General features: G+C 50.1%; 1 protein-coding gene across 3 annotated transcripts in view; it reads right to left on the reverse strand.

The window, feature by feature from the left end:
• Positions 1-2,785: 2,785 nt before the first annotated feature.
• The window catches only part of Cacng8 (calcium voltage-gated channel auxiliary subunit gamma 8), a 28,182-nt gene continuing 6,487 nt past the window's right edge, over positions 2,786-24,480 (reverse strand). For 2 of the 3 annotated variants that reach the window (XM_060367197.1, XM_060367196.1), the window contains exons 2-5: positions 21,516-21,979; positions 7,563-7,646; positions 6,656-6,796; positions 2,786-4,204 (exon numbers count right to left, since the gene is read on the reverse strand). In XM_060367197.1, coding sequence (XP_060223180.1) covers positions 3,450-4,204; positions 6,656-6,796; positions 7,563-7,646; positions 21,516-21,693 — 1,158 coding nt within the window. In that variant the 5' untranslated portion in view covers positions 21,694-21,979 and the 3' untranslated portion in view covers positions 2,786-3,449. Of the gene's footprint in view, positions 4,205-6,655; positions 6,797-7,562; positions 7,647-21,515; positions 21,980-23,629; positions 23,763-24,480 lie in introns of those variants that run through there. The other variant, XM_060367198.1, reaches the window with a different exon arrangement.

Below are 24,480 nucleotides of genomic sequence, written 5' to 3' on the forward strand. Positions count from 1 at the left end.
AACTCAGTAAGCAGGCAGTCTTCCTTCCTCAGCTTCCTGAGGTCCACACCACCAGGGTTAGCTTACAAAGTATTTTCTGATTTTATATGTATGTGTGCGTGTCCAAGTGCATGAGAGAGAGGGATGAGGGTGGATAGGAGAGAAAGCTAGTATGAGGGAGAATATTCATGGAGATCAGAAGAGGGTGTTGGATTCCCTGGATCTAGACATCGTTATAAGCCACTTGATGTGGGTGCTTTTCGCTGATCCTCTGACAGAGCCGTAAGCATTCTCAACCATTGAGTTACCTCTCCAGCTCAGCATTTCTCTAATATTATAAGATACGGTGGGGTGGCACACCTTTAATCTTGGCTCTCAGGAAGTAGAGGCAAGCCTATGTGAGTTCCAAGCCAGCCTGGTCTACACAGTGATACCCTGTCTCAAATAAAATAAGACTTTAAAAAGACAACAGACTATTGCTCTATACCTTGTGATCTTACCTGCCTGTTTCAGTGAGGTTTAGGTTTTCCTCTGTCTTTCACCTCCCCTCTCAGGATCACCCTTGCCTGTCTTTGCCCGCTATCTCTGAAGCACACCTGATTTTGATTTCTTCTGCCCACCCTCCAGTCCCACTCTCTCCAGCACACCTCACTACCTCCCTTTTGGTCTGGATTTGACCTTTGAACTACAGATCCCATCATGCCTCAGAACAGTTGTGTCCTTCTCACTTCTCTCACCTTACCTCCTACCACCCCTAGTCTCTTCAGGAGTCACTCTCCCTACACTAAGCTCTTCCTAATGCCATTCATTTGTATTCCTTTCCCCATTTCCCAGCATCTTTCCTGAATTGCCCTCACAGACTTCTTCCAGGTTCCTGACTCAACCTCCCGTCTTCTATTCTTCCATGTGAGCCTCACAAGCAAAGCTCTCTCCCTGACAGTGTTGAACACTGGCTGCCCTCAGTCTCACTATATAGCTGAGGATGTCTTGCGCTTTTAATCCTCCTGTTTGTGCATCCCAAATGCAGGGATTACAAGCATGTCTAGTTTATACCATACTGAGGACTGAACCCAGGACCTCATGGATGCACTCTCCCAACTAAGCTGTGTTCCCAGCTCTTCTGTATTCTCTGGAGTCAGCTTGGGTCAGTCTCAAGTTTACAATCCTCCTGCCTCCGCCGCACAAGTACTAAGATAGGTATGCACCATTCACGAGGGCTCCTAAAAGCACATTTCTCATTCCCAGCCCCCAGCCCTTCCTTCAGTCTACTGCTGTCCCACACTGCTCCCACTGGTACCATCAATAACTTCTTCCCTCATGTCCTCCAAGACTGTTTTCCCTTCCTCTTGGAAGCCCTCTGAGTTGGGGCAGAAAGAAAAGCATGTTTAACCTCCATAATCATTGAGTACTAGTACTGGTACGCAATCCAGAAAGGACTGCACTCTGCCTGCTGAGGGACTGCAAGGTCACTCCCTTGTGTCTGCCCCCAAACCCCTACCCAGTTCAGTTCTACTGTCATTTTGTCTCACTCCCCTTAGAAAGTGGCCCAGACCCCTCAGCCTAGAACTCTTAAGGGCATGGTTAAGACTCTGGTGTGTAGATCCAAGGCTTCATCTCCCAACTTTGCCCTTGGAGTTCAGCATCCCAGAGTCACCGTTCTTCACACACACACACACACACACAAACACACACACTGATACATCATGTTCTTTTGCTTCCCTGGGGTTTTGCCCAAAGTTGCCTGCAGACACCTGCTGGTCCCTCAAGCCAGACATCACATACTCTAGGATGTCTCATTCCTCCTGCACATTACTTGGCAGCTGGTCACTCTGTCCTGCGTTCTCAGGTGACCACTGGGACTCTGATACAGCACTCACTGCCCTGCCTGGATCGTATATTTTTGAAAGAAGTGATCTGTCACCCCATATCCCAACTCACACAGCACTTGCAAGGTGAGTGGCTGAATGAATAAAAAACTGCCCCAACTGCTGGAGTCTAATAATGAGCACCAGACACCACACCTGACAGGCAGGGTCTGTGTAAGGGCATTTTGTCTCCCACAAGGGGCTTCCACTTAGTCTTGAGCCGGTTTGTCTCCAGGCTCTTTGACCAAGCCTCCCTGCCTCTACACTTGAGCACACCCTGGAACCTCTCCCTGCCCCAGGACCTTGGTGTGTCAAATTTTCTGCCAAGGGCACCTCACCCCAGATCTGACTAGCTAATGCTTTTTTTTTTTTTTTTTTGACAGTGTACTTGGTTGCTTCTCCCCCCCCCCCAAAAAAAAAAAACCACCTGAGTTAATTACCTCTTCTTGGAACATTCTGTAGCATTTCAGACCCTATCCCATCGTGTGCCTTTCTTTTCTTTTCTTTCTTTCTTTTTTTTTTTTTTTTTTTTTGCCGGAGTCTCATAGTTCAGGCTGGCCTCAGTTTCAATATACAGCCCAGGATGACCATGAACTCCCTGCTGTCCTTTCGCCTTCCATCTCCCAAGTGCTGGAATTACAGACCACTGCATCACTACACCAGTTTGTGAACCGCTGGGGATGTAACCCAGGGCTTGTGTTCTGCAAGCGCTCTACAAGCTGAGCTACGGCCCCAGCGGGCCTTCACGTTTCTAAGTGTCATTTACTGGATATGTTCATGATTCTGTGATTAATGGTCATCTCGTGTACTCGATGGCCAACTCTCTGAAGACGCCAGGAACGCTATTTTCTTCCCTACTGTGTGTTCAACGGCGCGTACAATGGCTAGCGGTTACGCGCGCGAGGGCGCGCGCGTATACACACACGTAAAATTTCCAGGAATGAATGAACGGATGCGCCTGCGTTTATGTCCCTTCCTCCCTAGCACCACCATCTGTACCATCACCTGGTACGCAGTAGGTGCTTAATAAGCCCTTATCGAAAGATGAATGAAAAAGTGAACTAAATGTCAGCGCGCCCCTCCTTTGGCCTCTGCCTTACGCTGGCCTGTCTCTTCACACAGAACATGTGTATATATAGTTGTAGGTGTAACTCTATATTCATGTGCTATGAAGCCCCTCTCCAGGAGTTGGGCTGGGCTGGGCTGGGAGTCCCTCCCTCCCCTCCCCCCGCCCCGCCCCCACATGCACACAGCAAAACATTTAAAAAGAAAACATCTCAAAACTGCAAAAAACACCACGGCCCTCCCTCCCTCCCTTGAAGTCCCCCCGACACAAAAATAAAAGACAGCGCTCCCACGCCGGAGCCCCTTTTCCCGTCCCGTCCCCCTCCCCAAGGGTCCCTGCTTCGGAGCGTGACGGGGCTCCCCACGCCCTGGGGGGTGGAGGGTGCAGAGGGGTGCGGGGAGGGGCTAGAAGGCCCAGCGGTGTCCAGCGCGCTCGCGGGGATCGAACTGGGGGGCACCCCGATCCGGCGGCCTCGTTGCACGCGCGCCCGCGCACGCGCCCCGGACACGCCCCCCGGCTCCCCGCGAGGGAGCGCGCCCCTACACGGGCGTGGTTTTCCTGTTGAGAGTGTTGGTGTTGGACGCGGCGGCCTCTTTGGACAGGGTCCCGGGCGCGGGCGCTGCGGGGGCGGGCGGCGCGGGCGCGGGCGCGGCGGGCGGCCCGGTGACCGTGACCGTGACACCGGACGCCGCCTCCTTCGGGAAGGCGTTGTGCAGCGTGAGGAAGCCCGCCGCGCCCCCGCGGTCCCGCTCGGAGCCCGCCCCGCCGCCCCCCGCCGCCCCGGCCGCCCCGCCGTAGGCGCCCACGCCGCCGCCGCCGCCCCCGGCGCCGGCCAGCCCCGCGGCCACGCTGCCCTTGGACGGGTCGCGGCTGAGCGTGTACATGGAGATGTCCGTGGAGGCGAAGCCCGGGCCCCCGGGGCCGCCGGGAGACGCATCCCGCGACGGCGACGCCTCGCTGGAGCCTCGGGAGCTGGAGCGGGAGCGGCGGCGGTAGCGGAAGCGGTAACTGGGCAGACGGAGGATGGCCGAGGGGCCGCTCCCGCCACTGCCGCCCGCGCCGCCGCCGGCCTTGAGCAGGTCCGAGCGAGACTGGCAGTGCGCCTCTCGGCTGCGCTCGATGTAGATGTTGACGGCCAGCACGCCGATCACCTCGGCCAGGATGAAGGACAGCCCGCCGAAGTAGAAGGACCAGCCGTACGAGTAGTGGTTTTTCTTCTCCTCGTCCCGCTTGGGGCCCGGCTCGCCCGCGTTGGCCGATATGTACACGATCACGCCGATGATGTTGCTCAGGCCTGGGTGGAGACGGTCATGTGGGAGCCTCGAGGCCGTGGCCGCCGGGTCCCCAGCTGGGCTAAGTTCCGCCCCGGGACTGTCGGCCCTGGGACCCTCCAGGAAGCTGGGTTAAACGCCACCTGAGCAGTCTTAAATCCGGCCCGCCTGCTCTAAGACCCACCTCATTGTTCTAAACTTCACCGGGCCCCACCGGCATAAACTCTACACAGCCGTCTAAGCCTGCTTGCCAAACTCCACCCAAGAGCTTAAGCCCCACCTTTACAGTCTAAACTCCGCTGGGCAGTGGTGGCCCACGCCTAAAAGACAAAAAGTCTAAGCTCCACACTCATTGGTCTGAACTAAACACACTCCATTGGGCTAACTCAGCCTAAGAACTCTAAGACCCACCTTGAATTGTCAAAACACCAGAGGAGGCCAAGCTCTGTTCCCATTGGCCTAAGCCATCTTCTAGAATCTGAGTCCCATCCTTATTGGTCTGAACCCCACTACGGAAATCTAACTAAGCCTATTAATCTAAAGTACTTCCCTTAGAAATCTAGCCTCTGTCCTCTGTGTTAGCTCCACCCCCACTTAACCTGGCCCAGCGCCACTCTCCGCTCAGCAGTTCCATAGGCCTCATCTATAGGGGTCTAAATTGCACCCCGATGTGATCCAGACCCTGCTTTGGAGCATTGTGAGAATGGCCCAGCACTGTCCTGGTGATCTTGACTCCTCCCCACTGTCTTGGTATCAACCTCAGGCAGGTGATACCCAGGTAGCCCAGGTTCTGCCCCTTCTTGTCTAGCCTCCGGTGGCCTAAACTCTGCCCCTGAACATGTAGGCCCAACCCTGACTGGTAGTTCCAGGCTCAGTTTCCGGGTCCTCTCCAAAGTCTAAGTCCAGTCTCAACAGGGTCTTCTTCTTGCTGTAATGATGTAATCCCACTTTGAAGTGTCTAGGCACTGTCCATTGCTGACCTAACTCTCCTTGTACCACAGAGGCCTAGACTAGGCTATCTAGCCTAGTTTGCCCTTATTAGAACAGATCAGCTGCAGGTCCACCCTCCAGTTTCCTAAGCTCCAGGCCCTGTGGGTATAGGCTAGAGTTCCACCCTGATGCACACTTCTCCCAGACCTGAATAGCCACCCCCCCCCCCCCCGTGCAGAGCTAGACCACTCTCTCCACAACACACACCCTGCTCTTTAAACGTGTTATAAACTCCCGTTCTAGGAGTCTAAGCCCATCTTCTAATCTAATCTCCACAGGGGTGGGGGGTGGGGGTTTAAACCCTGTGCCCTTTAGTCCAAACCATCCTGCAGAATCTAAGCAAGCCCCACTCCCACTGGCCTGAACTGCATCCCTGTGTAGAGGACAGCCTCTTCTGCATTCTACCCCATTCTCCAGCCCAAATCTTACCCTTAATGAGTGTGTCTCAGCTCTGCTCCTAAAGATTTATTATCCTGGCTGTCTGCTGCACTAGACCCAGTTTTGGAGGAGGGAAGTTCTTTAGTTGAGATGTCTCACAAAGCCTAGGCAGTCCTCAAACTCTCCAAGTAGCTAGGGATGCCCTTGAACTTCTGATCCTCCTGGATTCTGTGCAGCACCACTACATCGGGCTTATGCATAGCTGGGGATGTGCACTCTGTCACATTCACAACCCACGGCCCTAACTCCTGAGGTCACCAACTCAACGTTCTGGCCTTGCTCTAGCTTCTTGCATCATCCCTCTCCTTTTGAATTTTCCAGGAAATGGCCTTTCCTCCTCAAATAGGCAAAGGCCTGGCCTTCCCCACCTGGTGCCTGCGGTTTCTGTTTCCTGGGTTAGAGCAGTGGTTCATGGCCTGCCTAATGCCAAGACCCTTTAATATAGTTCCTCACGTTGTGGTGACCCCAACCATAAAATCATATATGTTGTTGCTTCATAACTGTAATTTTGCCACCGCTATGAATCATAATGTAGACATCTGATATGCAAGATATCTGATATGTGAACCTTCTGAAAGGGTCACTGGACACCACCCCAAGGACGTGGCAACTCACAGGTTGAGAACCTCTGGCTTAGAGGGTTTTTGAGGACCAGCCCCTTTTAGGCTCTACGAAGGACAGTTTCTTCCTCTTCAGGCCCTGTCTCCCTAAGACCAGTCCCACCTCGTTATCCTTAGACTCCAAGTGTCTCAGGTCCCCTCCCCTACCTAGACGCCTCTCCTTTAAGTCTCTAGAATAGCTAGGAAAATTCTGCTCCTTGCCTCCCACTTTACTCACGGACACCAGTCTGTTCAGGCTGAAAGATTAAACCTAATCCTCTGGTACCCAGGAGTAAGTGGTGCTGCTTGAGAGGACCCTAGAAAAGCTCCAGTCCCCAGGGGGCGCTCGGGGCGGGCTGGCTTTGCAGTCGCGGGCGCACACATGCACACGCAGACACGCACGCGCATCCGCGGGTGGGCCCGCCGCCCCTTCCCTCTTCCTCTCACCTGCTGCCACGAACAGGATCCCCGCGCCCAGGATGATGTTTCTTTTGGATTTGTAGACGCGGGAGGCAGCCACGCACACGCCCCCGAGCAGCAGCAGGATGGCGCTCAGGATCGGGAAGATGCTGGAGGCCCGGACCACTCCTGAGGGAAAGAAAGAAAAAAGAGGAGAAAGCGAGGGCGGTCATGCGGGCCACTGCACCCCGGGCCCGCCGCGCCTCCTGCCCGCCTCCCTCTCCGCTTAGCTAAATTTAGTTCGATAATTCTGCCATTCTGGTTCTTTTCTGGCCCGTTTATCCCTCTTGTTTTTTAAGTTTCTTTCATTGATTTTCTTCCCCATCTCCCCTCCCTTCTCTTTTCATCTTTATCACGTTTCTCTCTCCCACTCCTTTTTCTCTCTCCTTGTCTTTATACCTGTTTCCCTCCCTGCGTGTTCATCCTTCTCTATCTCCTCCCCCCCCCTTTTTTTTTTCTTTATCCCTCGCTTTCCCTTTCCACTCGTTCCTCGAAAATCAGATTCTGTGATTTCTTAGCCCAGTTAAAGCAACCAATCATAATTAAGGCTTTGCCACGTTCTCAGGAGAACAGCCCAATAGCAGCACAGGCTTCTGCAGGAGCATAGTCAGTCCCCGCCGCGTGTAGCCGGACCCGCGCGGCAGCCAATCTACAACCCTTAACTACACAAAGTTGCCCGACCTTGGACGTCCAACCGGCCAATCACCACCCAGGATCCTCCCCACCCAGGCCTGCCCCTCTGGGCGGTGGAGCTGAACATCTGCACTTGGATTGGCTGGGAAACTAATCTAGGCATGAGGTTCAAGCTCCGCCCAGTCCCTTCCTCCGCCCCTCTCCTTCCAAGTATCTGCAGCACACTTCCTTATCCCACCCGGATCCTTGAACCCCCACGTACGGAGCAGGTACTCTGCACTGTCATGGTCGTAGTCCGTGTCCTCCGGGAAGTGGTTGATCTTCACGCAGACACCTCTTTTCAACCCTGGAGAGGGGATGGGGACGGTGGGCGTCCTCAGAGGTCGGGGAGGGGCAGCCCTACTGTTCTCTACTCAAACACGCCCCTGGACCCACATCCTTGTCTCTGCTTTTCCTGGGCTAAGTAGGAGTACTAGTCCCCAACTGCTGGAACACTCTGCACCCCTCAGATCTGTTTCTCACCTGTATTAAGGATGGTTTTAAAAGAAAGAGAAAGGGGTGGGGGAGGAGGAGGAGAGGGCAGCTGTGGTGGCACAAGTACTGTGGTGGCACAAGGGATAATCCAGCACTACACCAGAGGTAGAAGCAGGAGGACGGGAGGTTCAAGGTCACTCGGCTACACAGAGAGTTCTGAGGCCAGCCTTGGTCCCTTGACATAGGAGAGGAGATGGGAGAAAAGCAAAGGGAGAACGAAACTACCTCAGAGGCTGCATCCTTCCAAGTACCCACCCACTACTAGAGACCTTTGCTCTCAATTTAAGTGGCTTCCCGTTCCCCCTGCAAGGAAGTCCATTCTGGCTCCGCCATGTCCAGGCATTCTTGTGCCCTAAGCTTACTGAGAAGGCTGAAAATGGATGGAAAAAACAGGGACTCCGAAAACACTGCATTTCCTCACAAGCCGAAGATCATCTTTCAGCTTCACCCCTTCCTCTCAGTGATCCTCATCCTCCCAACCAGCTAGAGCCTATCTACGTCATTTGTGGGAACAGGTTCTGTGTTACTGTCCATGGTACATAGCTGGAGAAAAAACAAATTGCATTAATACATTTATTCTCAGCTCCAAGCTCCTTCCAACCTGTGGGTCTTTGCAGATGTAATAGTGACGCTGCAGAGACAGTTCAGGGGCACACACGCAAGTTGGACAGTTCCTCTTTCTAAGGCAGACACTTCCCTGGGCTGTACGTGCATCAGGTAGATGTTTTTATATTCTTTATTCTCTTGCAAGCTCCGAGTTCCTAAAAGGGGAGGGGCTAAGGTCTGACTTCTTCTGTCACTACCATTGCATGGCACAGAGCCTGGCTCCCAGGATGCCTCAAGGAGCAAGGGAGACAGGGAGGGAGGGGATATTGGATGACTATAAAGACAGCAGAAAGAGGCTGGAACACAGGAAGAAATGGGAGTAAAGGAAACAATGAGTCTGAGGCAGAGTAAGCTGTGAAGACCCAAATACTTAAATGCTTCCTGTGTTGATTAACTCACCTGATATGCAGTGAAAGGGAAGCTTAGGAAGTGGCTCTGTGGGTAAAACCCTTGCTGTTCAAACATGAGCACCTGAGTTCAAATCCCAACACTCACTTTAAAAAAACCAGTCACAGTCACATATACCTATTACTTCAGTGCTGGAGGTAGGGGTCAGACACAGAATGATCACTGGGAAGTAAGGCTTGAGAGTGGATACAACAGGTCCTCTTCTGGCTTCTGCATGTGTGTACACACACACACACACACACACACACACTGTCTCCATGCCTTCACATATAAAAATCTAAGGGATAGGCTCTAACTCATGGTGTTGGTATGAAAATGGAGCTCAGATAAAGAGATTTAACACACTTTGCCTGGAACATAATCAAATGTTCTTTTGATCTATTGTAACCTGTGTTGGTCAGTTTTGTGTCAATTTGGCACATGCTAGAGTCATGTTGGAACACAAAACCTCAACTGAGAAAAGGCTCCCGCAGACTTGCCTGTGGGAAAGCCTATGGTGCCTTTTCTTGACTGATCACCGGTATGGGAGGGCTCAGATCTCTGTGGGTGATGCCACCCCTGGGCTGATGCTCCTAGTGCTATAAGAAAACAGGCTGAGCAAGTCCTGAGGAGCAAACCAGTAAGTACTCCTCGGTGGTCCCTGCTTTAGTTCCTGCCCTGATGCCCCAGGATGAGAGACTACAAACTGTAAGATGAAATAAACCTTTCCTTCACAAGTTGGTATGGTGTTTTATCAAAGCAATAGAAACCCTAGGCAGTAGCCATTCAGAGGTGGAAAACAAGGCACAGAAGGGCTCAGCACTGATGGATGAAGGGAGCAGAGCTCACACCAGAGGGTTCAAACACACAGCACTAGACTGCCAGATCTCGGATGCTCATCAGTGCATTTCCAATACCCCAGACACTGCAGCACCCACAGTAAATGCTTACTGTATGCTTGCAATGAGGGCTGGGTATGTAGCCCCATTGGTAGGATGCTTGCTTGACATGCTCAAAGCCAGAGGTTCTGTCCCCAGCACCACATGAACTGGATATGGTGGTACATGCTTGTAATCCTAGCACCAGGAGACAGAGGCAGGAAAATCAGAAGTTTAATGCTATCCTCAGTTAAGTATCTGCCTTCTTTACAAGACTGGAAGAAGAAGAGGAGGAGGAGCTTGTAATGAATGAACAGGCCAAGATGGGGAGGGGGGGCACAAAAAATGAACAGGTTGAAATTCAAATAAAAGGTTTTGGGGGCCAGCAAGTAGGCTTGGTAGAAAAAACAGCATGCCATCAGGCCTATGATCTGAGTTCCATCCCCAAGGCCCACCTAGTGGAAGAAGAGAACCAACTCCCCAAAGTTATCCTCCAGATTTTCACTAGGTTCACATTCTCAACAGTGAGCATGCACGTGAGTCATATGAGCACACACACTCATCAATCAATCAGTCAATCAGTGTAATGCAGTATTTCTTTAAAAGATGTTAGAGGCTAGTACTACGGCTCAGCAATTAAAGGTGTGTAATATCTTTGCAGAGGAACTGAGTTCTGTCACCCAGCACCCACATTTGTAGCTAAAGACCACCTGCAACTCCAGCTCTAGCAGAATCTGAAGTCCTCTTCTGGCCATTGTGAGCACTGTACTCATGAGTGCGCGCGCGCGCGCACGCACACACACACACACCTAAAATTTAAAAACATATATTCAATGTCACTAATCATTTTGGTTTGGTGAAGAAGGCTGGCCTCAAATTCATCATCCGCTCTTTTCATTCTCTCCAGTGCTGGGATGGTAAGTGTACAGTGCCACACTCAGCCCAAGATACTGCTTGGCATCCACTGGGAGGACAAAGTGGCAGAGAAGAAGGTAACAAGTGTTTACAGAATGTGGAGAAACTGGAATATGTGCATATTGGCAGGAATAAAGTGTAGTGCAGCCACTATGGGACAAAGTATGCTGTGTAGGGTCCTCAAAGAGTTAATGACATTGGGACTAGAGAGATGGCTCAGTGGTTAAGAACACACTCTGCTCTTGCAAGTGACCTGAATTCAGCCCTCAGCATCCACGTGTCAGTTCACAACCATCCCTTACTCCAGCTCCAGTAGGTCTGGTGCCCTCTTTTGACCAGTGGGTTCTCAGGCATTCTGGAGATTAGTTGTAGAAGAACAGGAATTCACTCAGCCTAACTTAGCTGCATGCTTCACAGTAGATAATATGGTACAGGGGATGTAACTCAGTGGGTAGAGTGCCAGCCTAGCACAGAAGGACCCGGGTTCAATTCCTCAGGTAGTGGCACACAGGCCAGTAATCAGGACTCAAGGTCACGCACAGTCTCAACCTCCTCTGGCCCACCTGGCTGTGTGAGACCCTGTCTCCAAACAACCCAAAACAAAATAGAGTATCACCACAACAGAAAACTGGTCACTGCTCTCTCAGCAGATGAAAAGCACATGCTGTGCAAATCTGCCAGCTGAGTTTGATCCCCAGAGCCCATGTAAAAAGCCAGATGTGATGATCATATTTGTGACCCCAGCACTATGGTGAGACAGGAGCTGGAAAGGAGGAAACTGCCCAGGAGCTCTCACTGGCTAGCTAGCCTAGACTACGCACCGGGGCAGAAACAAGAAAGACCCTGTGTCAATGAGGCAGGAAAGAACCAATTCCTGAAAGTTGTTCTCTACCCTCCACACATGCATCATGGCATGCCTCCAGCATGTGAGCAAGCAGGAACACACACAAATACAAATAAATACGGAAAGCTTGTTTTTTAGAGACAGGGTCTCATGTAGCCCTGGAACTCACTATGTAGAAAAGGCTGGTCCTGAACTCACAGAGATCCACCTGCTTCTGCCTCCCAAGTGCTGGGATTAAAGGCATGGGCCACTATACCCCTAAGTAAATACTTTTAAATACTTTTAAAATTAGTAAGATAAGTAAATTTATAATGTGTATATTTTGTCACAATTTAGAAAAAAGAAAGATCTTCTGAATGTAAATATTCTCTCTCTCTGTATGCATGTGTGTGAAGGTCAGAGTTCAACTTAGGGTGCCTTCCTCAATCATTTTCCACCTTATTCTTTGATGCATGGCCTCTCAGCTGAACCTGGGACCATCAGTTCAGCTAGGCTGTCTGGCCAACAAATCCTTGGTCCTTCCTATCTCTGCCTCCACAGTGCTGGGATTATAGTGTTATGCACATGGGTGCCACCTCCCACATGTAAATTCTATCCATCAGCACACTCACAATGGTTTGATGGGTTAAGATGATGGTCCAGGTTCCCACCTCAGAATGGTAGGAGTCGAGTAAGGCTGATCACTAAAACACACTAAGGGCTGGGCATGCAGTTCAGTTGGCAGAGGGCTCAGCTAACTTGGACAAAGCTCTAGGTTCCACTACCAAGCACTGCATCAACCATGTTAACCCACACCAGCATGCAGGGAATACAGAAGAAGGATCAAGAGTTCAACTCATCCTCAGCTACACACCAAGTTCCAGGCCAGGCTGGCATTCTGGGATGATATTCATTATCAACTTATCACCTATGAGGCAAGCCTCTGGGCATACCTGTGAGTGATTGTCTCAATTAAAGTTAGCCTCCAAGTATATCTGTGATTAATTTCCTAATTAAATTAATTGATGTGAGAATCCAGTTGTGGGTGGGACCACCATCTCTTGCTGCCTAAGCAAGAGATCCTGAACCATATAAAGTGGAGAAGGTAGGAAGGACATCAAGATGGCTCAGCAGATAAAGAGGTACCTTCTGGGAAGCCTGATAGCCTGGTTTGGATACCAAGAACCCACGTGGTGGGAGGAGAGAACTGATTCTGACCACAAGTTGTCCTCCGACCTCCACACATGCTCCATGGTGTAAGTTCTCCTCCACCCAAATGCAAGTAAACCAGACAGGCAGACAGGCAGACAGGCAGGCAGACAGGCAGACAGGCAGACAGGCAGACAGGCAGGCAGACAGGCAGACAGGCAGACAGGCAGACAGGCGTGATTAAAATGGAGAGAGCACACGGAGCACTAGCACGCATGCATCCATCCACTGCTCTCTGTTCCTGACCTGTGGCTGTGACCTGTCCTTGCTGCCTTGGCTCCCCAACAATGATGGGCTGTAGCCTGGAATCATGAGGCAGCTAAAGAAACTTTGCACCCCTTAAGTTGATTTCATTAACTATTTTTATCACAGCAAATGGGAAGCAAAACTAACAGACACATGAGACTCTGCTTCAAAAAAGGGGGTGGGGAAGAGAGTAAGCAAGATGGCTTGGGGTAGAGACACCGTCAAACCTGATGACCTGAGTTTGTTGTCCAGGTCTCACATGGTAGGAGACAACTGGCTGCTACGAAAAGTTGCCCTGGCATGAGAAAACATGCCTCACTCATGCAGACACACACACAAATAAATAATGAGATTTAAAAAAAAAAAAGAGGATCTAAGACATTGTCAGTAATAATACCCTATCACTGTGTGCCTATCACTGCTGAGCAATAGACAGGGGGGTCCACTAACTTACTCAGTTCTTTGCACAACCCTCTAAAGTCTACAGGTACAGGATCCTGCCTTTATAATTGAGGAAACTGAGGCACAGAGGCTGCCCCACACCACACAGATGCTGCATCCTAGGGAGAAGTTTCAGTTACAGCCAGGTTTCAAAGGTCACAGAGCTCTGGCTTTGAACCAATTTCTCTGGACATCCATCCCAGACCTGCTGTGTTCTGGCAGTTGCTGCTCTTAGGGAACAGAAAGGCCCTGGGCCTCAGTCTCCTCACTGAGAAATGAATTTGATACTGTGACTTTAGAGGGTTCTGGTGCAGTTCCAATGAACTGAAACACAGATCCTATGACGGTTACAGCACACACCAGCTTCTAGGATTTGAGCCTAGTAGGCCAGGAACTTTATTTATTAGAATTTTCTTTACTTATTTATGTCTTGCTTTTTTTCTTAAGACAGGGTCTCTCTACAAAGCCCTGGCTGTCCTGAGACTCACTATGTAGACCAGGCTAGCCTTAGACTCACAGATTCCCCTGCCTATGTTTTCCAAGTGCTGGATTAAAGGTGTGAGCCACCACAGCCAACCCAGATTTATTTTATTTTTAACTGGGGAGTGGGGGTATGTGCACATGAGTACAGGTGCCCCTGAAGGCCAAAAGAAGGCATCAGATCCCTTTGGTACTGGAGTCAGTTGTGTGTCACCTGACATGCATTCTGGAAACTGAACTCTGGTCTTTTGGAAGAGTAAGTAGCAAGTGATCACAATTGCTGAGCCATCCTTCCAGCCCTGGCCTAGACAGTTTGTTTGTTTTATTTTTATTTATATATTTTTTATGTCCAGGAACGGTAGTGGGATGGCCCTGAGTCTCTACAGCTCCCTCCCCATGCCCTGGACCTGCTTAATATACAAGGGTGTGACAGCTGTGGACAGGACACGTGAAAACAGGTCCAGCACGATGCGTCCCTCACATGCCTCAAATTGTGGGTGCCCCCGCCTGAGTCACTTTCCCTTCTCAGGCCTCCAGCTTCCTGCTCTGACAAACAGGAGCCATAATAGTACCTTCCCTGTGGCACAATTGCAAAGACTCAATGAGATAATAAGGCAGGCAAAGTGCTGAACACGGGAGTTTGCAGAGTCAGTGGCAATAAATGGGGCCGTGGGTCTAGACTGCTGGGTCCCCAGACAGGAGCTGGGAGCAGAGCTGAGAGTTCTCAGAAAGAGGCTGGAACACAGCTGTCCAGTGTGGATCTCGCCACCCAGCATGGCAATAGGCATGGACTCTGAAGGGAAATGCACTGGAGTTCATAACAAAAGGGAGAGGAGCAAGGAGAGAGAGGAGTGATGTTTCTCACTGCTTGTAAGGGATATTTTGGTCACGCCTGCTTGAATATTAAGTTCACCTGGTTTTGTTTTTACAGCTAGGAATGGAGCCCAAGTGCGATACCAGAGAGCCTCTCCGGTAGATTCTAGGCAAGCATCCCACCATGCTCCAGCCCAGCCCCTTGCTGAAATATTCTAGGCAGACACTTTGCTATTGAACCACACCACCAGACCTCTCGCTAGTGAATTCTAGGAAAGTGTTCTACCACTGAACCACCCAGAAACCCTTATTGATAGATTTTATGCAGGTGTTTTACTATTGAGCCTTGCCTCTTGCCCTCACAGAAGCAGGGAATGGGAGAGCTCTGAGCAGGTGCTCTATAGTGAGCCATACTCCCAGCCCCTCAGTGGGAAATTCTAGACAGGTGCTCTACCACTGAGCCACACCCCCAGCCCTGCCTCTTATTTACTTTGATGTAGCTACTAGGAAAAATTAATTGTATATACAATTTATATTTCTGTTGGCAGTGCTGAGTACTTAGGGAGGAAGGATTGGATTTAATCACTTGAAATATTAAGAAGAAGAGTAACATGTAATCAGCAGTGCCAGGATGTGCAGCACCTGCTAGCCTACTTTACTCAGACCAATGCAGATGAGCCCTGATCTTGCGAATAAGACACTATTATGATCCTCCTTCTGCCACAGTGGAAATGAAACTGGGAAAGTTGAAATATACATACAGCCCAAGGTCATGCTGCTCTAGGTGGCTGACAAGGTCAAGCCCCTCTGTCTTATTGTAGGTTTATGTCTCAATGGCAACATTCTATTCCATTCCAGATGCCACAAAGGAGGACAGAGACTGAGTCCTAGACCACAGACCCACTGAGGGTCCACCTTCTGCACACTTGAATCCCCCATGGGCTGGAAGCTGGTGTTTTTGTTGCTTTGTTCCAGACCTAAATTTCAATCCAGCAGCTACAGTGTCTTCGCTGTGTGACTGTACGAAAGACACTGCTTCTCTGAGCCATTACTTTCTCTTGGGGGTGATAACAGTAGCTCTTTAGCAGGGTTATTTGAGTGACACATGAATGGCAGTTACAGTAACAGTCAAGGCAGCCTTCACAAGCTAGCTCCTTGACACACTAACCTCCTTCGGCTTGCAGCATACCCACTTCCCCAGTCTTAACTAAACCTCTGATCCCTTCTCAACTCTCCTGGGGTGCATGTATCTATCTCCCTCATACTTTAACCCTTTGTGGTATTGGTTTTATTTGCCAACTGGACACAACCTAGAGTCCTCTGAGAGTCTCTATCAGGTTGGAATATGAGCAGGTCTGTGGAAGACTGTCTTCATTGCCTTAACTGAGGTGGTGGTATTATGTGCCCATTGTGGGTGGCTTCATTCCCTGGCTTTGGAGTCCTGGGCTGTATATGAGAGAAAGCTGAGCACTAGTGTACAAGTAAGCAGCATGCATGCATTCATTTTCCTCTGCTCTTGACAGTGGATGTGATGTAATAAGTTATTTGAAGTGTCTGCCTTGATTTCCCCACAACAATCCACTGCAACCTAGAATTGTAAAGATAAAAAGTCAGCCGGGCATGGTGGCACACACCCTTAATCCCAGCACTCAGGGAGGCAGAGGCCAGCCTGGTCTACAAAGCAAGCAGAGAACAGCCAAGGCTACACAGAAAAACTCTGTCTCTAAAAACCAAAATAAATAAATAAAAAGTAAAATAAATAAATAAATGATAAAAAGTACCTTTCTCCTTCAAGGTAGTTTTTGACATAATATTTTATCATAACAACAGAAATAAAATTAATGCCTTGTGATTGTCTGTTCTTTGTTTTCTTTTGAGACAAGGTCTTGCTAGGTAGCCCTGGCCCATCTGGAGTATGGGTCCTGCCTCGGAGATCCTGCATTGGCCTCCAGAGTGCTAGAATGATAGCAATGGGCCACCATGCCTGACCTCAAATGGTTTTTGTTTGATTTTTCTTATGTTTGTATGTGGGTCATTCTAAGGAATTCTACTTCCTTTGAGACAGGGCCTCTTGCTAGAGGCTACTATGGCCAACAGGCATCAGCGATGCTCTTGTCTCTGCCTCCCCAGTGCTGAGATTACAAGCATTTGCCACCCGTGGCCCTTTATGTGGGATCTGGGAACTGAACTCAGGTCCTTGTGTTTGCAAAGCTAGCACTTTGTGAACCTGGTCATCTGTTCTTCTTTTGATCATAGACGACCTTGGTGCACTCCTGCACTGGTGTCCATCACTTTGACATCTCCAGCCAGGTTGCTTCCCTGATGTCAGCCCCCCAAACTATGTCTCTCACAGCCTAGAACAAAGGGAGGAAAGGAAAACAAATGGGCCAAGCCAAACCCAATTGACAACAGCTTCTTCAATTTGTAAAAGAGGGTGTCAAGGAAGAGTGTGATTTCCTGACATGTAAAATGGCATGAAATTCAGGCAGACATTTTGACACAGACCTTTTATTATACCTGCTTGGAAGGCTGAGAGAGAAGAATTGCAAGTTCAAGAACAGCCTGGGAAACTTAGTGAGACTCTATCTCAAAATAAAAAGAAGGCTGAGGATACAGCTCAGGGACACAATGTCTTCCTCACATGCATGAGACCCTGGGTTCCATCTGTGGGGGGTTGTCGGGAAGCCAGGTCCAGTGTTCATGCCTATGGTCTCAGTACTTAGGCTGTTGACACAGGAGGATTATGTGAGTTCAACCCTAGCCTGAACTGTTCACTTAGCCCTGTTTCAAAAACAAAACAATAATTCAGATGTGAAACTCATGCTGCAACCCCAGAACTTAAGTGACAAAGGCAAGAGGATCTTGTCTGGGCCAGTAAAATGATTCACTGGGTAAAGGTGCTTGCTGCCAACTCTGATGACCTGAGCTCCACTCTGGAACTCATATCATAGGAAGAGAAGAACAACTTAATTGCCATGAGTTATCTGCTGACTTCAACATATGTGGCCATGGCATGCATGTGTATCACACACACACACACACACACAATAAGTAAATAAATAAATACATAAGAGTCTGCATAGAATTCCTACTTAAACACAAACAACACACACACAAAGTTAATGGCTAACCTTGGCTACATAGCAAGTTAGAAGCCAGTCTAGACTATATGAGACCCTATCTCAAAAACCCAAACCAAAAACACATAGAAAGGAGACAGAAAGATGGAGGAGGGGAGGAGGAAAGAGAAAAGCAGAGGGCATGAAATTCAAATGCCGGTGTCCGTGAAAGATTCAAAGCCAGCCTGCAGCCACACTCACACTAGTACAGCTGCTTCCACCAGCAGTGGCAACACTGACTGTGTGCTCCGCAAAGCCTGAAAAAAGCATTGCCATACTGTGTGCTGTAAGCCCTTCAATACGCTGCCTCTCCTGTCACAGGCATTATTCTCAGCTGTGACACGTTCACAACTGAGCCTGTGATGTCCCTCCTTAACAATGAGCTAAATAAGAGAAAATAAAGGAATTTGAGCAACACGCCTGTGCTTCCACCTCCAGAGCAGATCCTCCACTGTCGATCGCTCTGGCCAAAGCTTCGGCACCACCTGGAAGTTTCTCACCTGAGGTGATTTTTATCCCCCCCTCCCGCCCCGCCAGGGAATGTAGATAATGTATGGAGACAATTTACAGTGTTGGTTGTCACAGCTGTTGGGGGGTGGGCGGGACTAGACAGAACAGAGAAGCAGATCAACATCCTACGGTGCAAGGCTCAGCCCTGCCATGCAGAAGTCTCAGGCCCAAAATGTCAGTGGGGCTGAGGTTCAGAAGCTCCACCTCCGAGATACCTCCAAGGGTGGCTTCCCTCACCCTTCTCCCTCTCAGATCCCACAACTGCTCTGTCAGCAATGCCTTCCCACGGGAAACTTTGGAATATACTATGAGTTCAAACCGCGACTCCCACATTCTCCCTTTCCCAGCTCCCCTTAGCCATTTCTCGGCACAGCAGCAAGAGCCATCCTACTAGACCTGAAGCCAGCTCACATGGCTCCTCTGCTCTGGAACACTCAGTGGCCCCATCTCCAAAAAAGCTGAATCTTCTGTGGGATACATACGAACCTCTGAGATCCAGAGCCTATTATTTCTTTGACCACACATTCTTTCCTCCCTCCGTGTCCTAGCCACACTGGTCTCCCTCTGGTGGCCGCAGATTCATGCTCACCTCAGGGCCTTTGCAACTGTTTCTAGAGCCCATACACCCATGGTGCCTCCAAGACACTTCTCTCAAGCCACCAACCAATATCAACTACTATGTGAAACTCCTCCCAGCAACTGCCTTCTCCTTCTCCTCCTCCTCCTTCCCCCCTGAGATAGGGTTCTCTTGTGTAGCCCTGGCTGTCCTGGAACTCTCTTTCTAGACTGGGCTCACTTCGAACGCAGAGATCTGCTTGCCTCTGCCTCCTGAGTGCTGGAATTAAAGGTGTACTCCACGGCCACCCGGCTCCTCCCAGCCTTCTTGATTAACTCACATGCACAATCCTAATGCTTCCCTCTCTCCGTTTCTGCTTTTTCCCTAATTGTTATCTCCATTATTCTTTCTCTGTCCAGAGCAGAAGATACTTAAGTCAGATATCTGTATGTTTTTATCCCTCATTGCTCTTGACTTGAAAAAGAACCTAAGGACCAGGGCTCAGTGGGTAGAGGTTTTTGTTTCCAAACTTGATACACTAAATTCAGTTTCATTAACTTACATGGTGGAAGGAGAGAAATGATTTTCACAAGTCTTCCTCAGACCTCTACATGCACACTGAGACACACATTCGGCCCATACTCTCCCTCTCTCTCTCTCTCTCTCTCTCTCTCTCTCTCTCACACACACACACACACACACATACACACACACACACACACACACACACAAATAAATAATTAAATAAATAAAAGGTTCAGAGCCTGCCACACAGAGCCAATAAAAACCGATGGATAGAGAAACATGAATAAACGAGTGAGTGGATGCATGAATGGCATACGCTGCCATGGAGGGTCCAGGCACAAACTCACATATTTGGGTCTGTATCCCATGCCTGGTCAGGCCGGAGAGTGGGTGTGAGTGACATTTCAGAGGATATGTTGGAGAGTAACATAGCAGAGGAGGGGCATGAGACGACAGTGAGCAGAGGTCTCTATGACACCTGAGTGACTCCATAACCTGGTCTGAAAAAGTGTCTACCACTCAAATAGGGCCTGTCAGGGTCAGTTCAGAACACGGGCCCTTGGGGTCCAATCTTCTGTGATGGCTCACCAGAGGCCAAGAGGCGGGTCTTCTGGGAACACTCTCCCTGCTTTGAAACATTGGCAGCTGGCTTTGGTTTTCAGTATGAAGCTCTCCACAGACTCAACTTCAAAGCCAATCCATTCCTCACTTGAGGTGAGTGATTGGACAGGACAGAGGAGTCAGAGGCAACAAAAAAGAAGACACATGAAATGGCAACTTGAAAAATTTTCAGCCTACTGGTGGTAGAGGAGGAGGAGCTTCGACGCTGCATCCTTAGTGCGACAGATGAGAGCAATGAGATGGAAGGATAGTGGTCTCACAGTGAGGTACCCAGAGTCTGGCTTCCCAGCCCAACACCTCCATAAGCACAAAAGGCATACCTGAAATGTGTGCGAAAGAATTAACATGGAGGGTGGGCTAGAGAAGAAGCTGAAGAGGAGGACAACACGTGAACATCTTGGAGAAAGAGGGGCCCGGCAAGGAGACGGATTTGAGGCAGAAAGCAGCACAAAGAAAACTGTTGGAGGGAGAGTAGAGAGAAGCAAGGGGTCACAGAAGAGGAAGGGCAGAGCCCTTCTGGGTAGAGTAGATAGGGTCCCGGGAGTCTGCTGAGGAAGGCGTGCAGCCGTGGAGACGGAGGAAAGACTGCGTTGTGAGCTTGGGAGAAGTCCTGATGGGAGAACTGAAGGCTGCAGATGAGGAGAGGCAAAGACCTATAAGAAGAACCGTGAGCAAGAGAGACCAAAGGAGGTCATAAGGCATAGCTCTGTTTCAATTCTGGGAACCCACAGAGCCAAACAGGAGAGGAAAGACATGGAGAAGGGGCAGGAATGGTAAGGGCTTGTGAGATGGCTTGTGGGTGAAGGTGCTTGCTTCTAAAAGGCTGACAACCCAGTACCCATCCCTGGAGCCCACACAGCAGAAGGAGACTGTCACTGCCCTCTGAGTTCTACAAGCACACTGGAACTTGCACACAGTAAATGAAAAGAGAGAAGGAAAGAGAGAAAGAAAGAAAGAAAGAAAGAAAGAAAGAAAGAAAGAAAGAAAGAAAGAAAGAAAGAAAGAAAGAGAGGTTTTAAGAGGGCTGGAGAGATTGCTAAGCAGTGAAGAACAGTCTCTGCTTTTCCAGAGAACCAGACTCCAGTTCCCAGCACCCATATCGGGGAGCTAACAACCTTTTATAATCAACGCCGGGTGTATCAGAGGCCCTCTTCAGGCTTCCATGGGTACTTGAACACATGCGAGTGTACAAAGCACAGACACATTCAAATATATGTATAGTAATTCCACATGGCTCACAAACATCTGTAACTCCAGTTCCAGGGGCTCCGACACCTTCTTCTGACCTCAAAGGGCACCAGGCATGCATGTAGCACATGAACATGCTGGCAAAACACCCATACACGTCATCAAATACAATACAAAATTAAAGAGAGAGAGAGAATCCCAGAGGAGGGTTGGGAGGTAGGATTGGAACGCATGGAATCACAGCGCCTTGAGCAGGGACGCACACCCTCAAGACCTTGGGGTGTAGACTCAGAACACTAGCTGTCAGTTTGCTGGAGGCACAGGATTCAGAGGAGGCGGCCAGCCAGGGCCTCCTGCACCCTACCTTCCAGGCAGCATATCCGCCAGAGGCCCGAGTGTGTGAGGCCCCCAGGGTCCTTCTTCTCCGAGGAGCCACTGCCCCCGCGATGGGGCGGTCCGTCGTCCCCTGCCGTGAGGTTGGTGGTATTGCAGATGAGCGCTCGTGTGTAGAGCCAGTAGTCAGTGCTGATGGCAATGGTCATGAGGCCAAAGGCCGCGAAGGCTCCTATGGTGGTCAGTAGTACCTGAACGCCCTTTTCGCACCACAAACCCCTCTCTTCATTCCAGCGTTTCAATGACTCCAGTTTGACTACGGGCAACCGGGGGGCCGTGGGCCACCACCGGGGCAGCGGAGGCGGGGCCGTGCCGGCGGCTGGGGGGGTCACAGCACAGGCAGAAGCTGGAGCCCTCGAGGGGCCAGAGGGGACGGGGGCAGCAAGCAGGTGGCTGCACGGGCGGCAGAGGTCAGAGTAAAGCCATGGTCTCCAGCTGGTGGAGGCAAGAGAGGGAGGGAGTTAGTCCAGTGAGATTACTCCCCCTACCCCCCACCCTGCTCAAAACTGCTACCTGCTAAATTCAACTCAGAGATTACCCCTCACCAGCCAGATCCTCAGAGGTCATGACCCAGGCCCCTCTGTTCCTTTCCTGTGATCGCCACTGTCCTCTTGGGAAGCCAACCCTCCATTCAATCTCCACTGCTATCTCCTCCTAAAAAGTCTTCTGCCTCTTCACTCCTTAGAACCCCTGGTCCCTATTACCAGGCTTCTCACGTACAGCAACACACACACACACACACACACACACACACCTGCACCTTGTAGACCACTGCTCAGGAAAAGAGAGTCCACATCTCCAGTTTTGCCTTCAATATCTCTCCAACTTAGAGGCCACACTGTCAGATGGGATTTAGTTGGTAGGTGTTGGCCTAGCACGCATAAAGCCATGGGTTTGATTCCAGCCACCATATAGATGGGACTTGGTGCTGTATGCCTGTAATCCCAGCACTCAGGAGGTACAGGCTGGGGGATCAGTTCAAGGACATCCTTGGCTACATAGCAAGTTGAAGACCAGCCTGGGCTACATGAGACCCCATCTAAAGAAAAAAAAAAGCTCACTAATTTCAGTTTTTTCCCCCCTCTCCTCCTTGGCAGGATACTTCCCTCCCCCAAAATTCCCTTTTTGTCACTCAATGGCACCTGGCATTTCTCCTATAATTTATTCTACTTAGGAAAAACAAATCCCCCAATAACCCTAACTTAAAAACTAATCTTCCCAAGTGACCCTCACTATTCACAGGAGTACATAGCTCCTCAATGGCCCTAACACTTCCACAGTTTCCTCTACGTAGGCCTCTCTCCTCTCTGAGCCCTTGCTTCTCAGGAATTGGCCTTGTACCTTGGACACATCTTCAAAGTGCCAGAGCATTGAATAAAAATTCTGAGGCCTGGACTCCCACCTGAGAAACCCCAATTTAATGGGCCAAGCTCCCTGGGGATTTCCACCTGAGAAACCCCAATTTAATGGGTCAAGCTCCCTGGGGATTTCCAAATCCCCTAGATTGGGAAAACTACACCCTGTACCTCCATTGTGTGGACCCCTGTAGTCCCTCCTGTATCCTCTCGGGTCATTCATCTATCTCCCTTCCAACCCCAGTGGCCTGCTATGTTTTTGACTCAAAGAAAACTCCACACTGTGTCTTGCTTAAAAGTATTTGGAACCTGACCTCTGTTCTCCCTGCAACTCACACAAACTCATCATTCCCATTGCTTTCTCCTCCATTAAGAAAAATTCGCTCTGTGAGCTTCACAAGATTTCATACTCGAAGCATTTGCTTCCTCCAGACCCCAGTTTGCTCCCATTCAGAAATGTCCTCCTAATATCTAACCTATCCAAAAATACAATCGCCCCACCCCACCCCCGTCAACCCAGCATGCTTGACTCTTGCTCTCCGCAGAGACACTTCACCACAGCCTCAGTAATCTACACAAGGGACCCCCCCAATTCTAGATCCCTCCAGGTGACTCTGTACCCCACACTCTCTTCAACATATTAGAACCTGCCCTCTCAACTTTTTTTTTTTAACATCATAGAGTATCCCCTTTCCTTTGCCCACTTCTTCCACCCACCAGTTTCCAGTACCTCCTTCCCTTAGGAAAATCCCCTCCGCAGGCCCAGCAGACTGCTCTGGAACATCCTTCCCCACGACAATTTCCCCTGGGCAGGAACCCACCACCTCCAAAATAAGACAAGCAAACAAAAAGAAAGCTACGGAACTACAACTCTCCCTTAAGGATAACTCATCCCCTGTCCATTCATTTCTGTCTTCTACAGGATCCCACCACTGTGCCTCTTCCTTGATGTGTTTCCCTCCCCTGTGTCAACCTCCTCCCTTGACTTCTTCCCCAAACGCTCCTGTAGGAAAGAGTCTGGAAGCTCTGAGGATGAGAGGCATCAACTAGGAAACCCGGGTCCCGGCACAGGGTGACCTTGGCCTCCCCGTTTCCTTTCTGACTCCACCGCCCCCACCAGCTGGCCCTGGACTGGGTCTGCTCCCAGGAGGGGACCTAGAGAAAGGTTGTCTATGGGGGGTGTCTCCATGGCAACAGGGCCTACTGCCCCACACGTGTGCTCCTGCCTACACACACACACACACACACACACACACACACAATCACAGCCCCTTTCTGGGCCCATTCCCAGCTTTCCAATTTTCCAGGCTGGCCCCTGACCCAGACCGAGTTTCTCTCTTCCTGCCTCTGGACATGCAGCTGCCCCTCACCACTACCACAGTAACCACCTCCACTGTCTTTACAAATTGTTCCTTCCACAGACATGAGCTCTGACCCCAGCATGTACCTCTTTCCCATGCCTGGTGGGCCCTACATCCTGGGATGGAAGGAAAAGGGGACCAGGAGGGACTTTCTTCATCAATAAACATTTTAAGAGCTTTTCATTTTTGTCAATTTGATAAGACAATCTCTTGGCTTTGG

The sequence above is a fragment of the Meriones unguiculatus genome, chromosome 14 (genome assembly GCF_030254825.1).
Source record: "Meriones unguiculatus strain TT.TT164.6M chromosome 14, Bangor_MerUng_6.1, whole genome shotgun sequence".
Classification (NCBI taxonomy): domain Eukaryota; kingdom Metazoa; phylum Chordata; class Mammalia; order Rodentia; family Muridae; genus Meriones; species Meriones unguiculatus.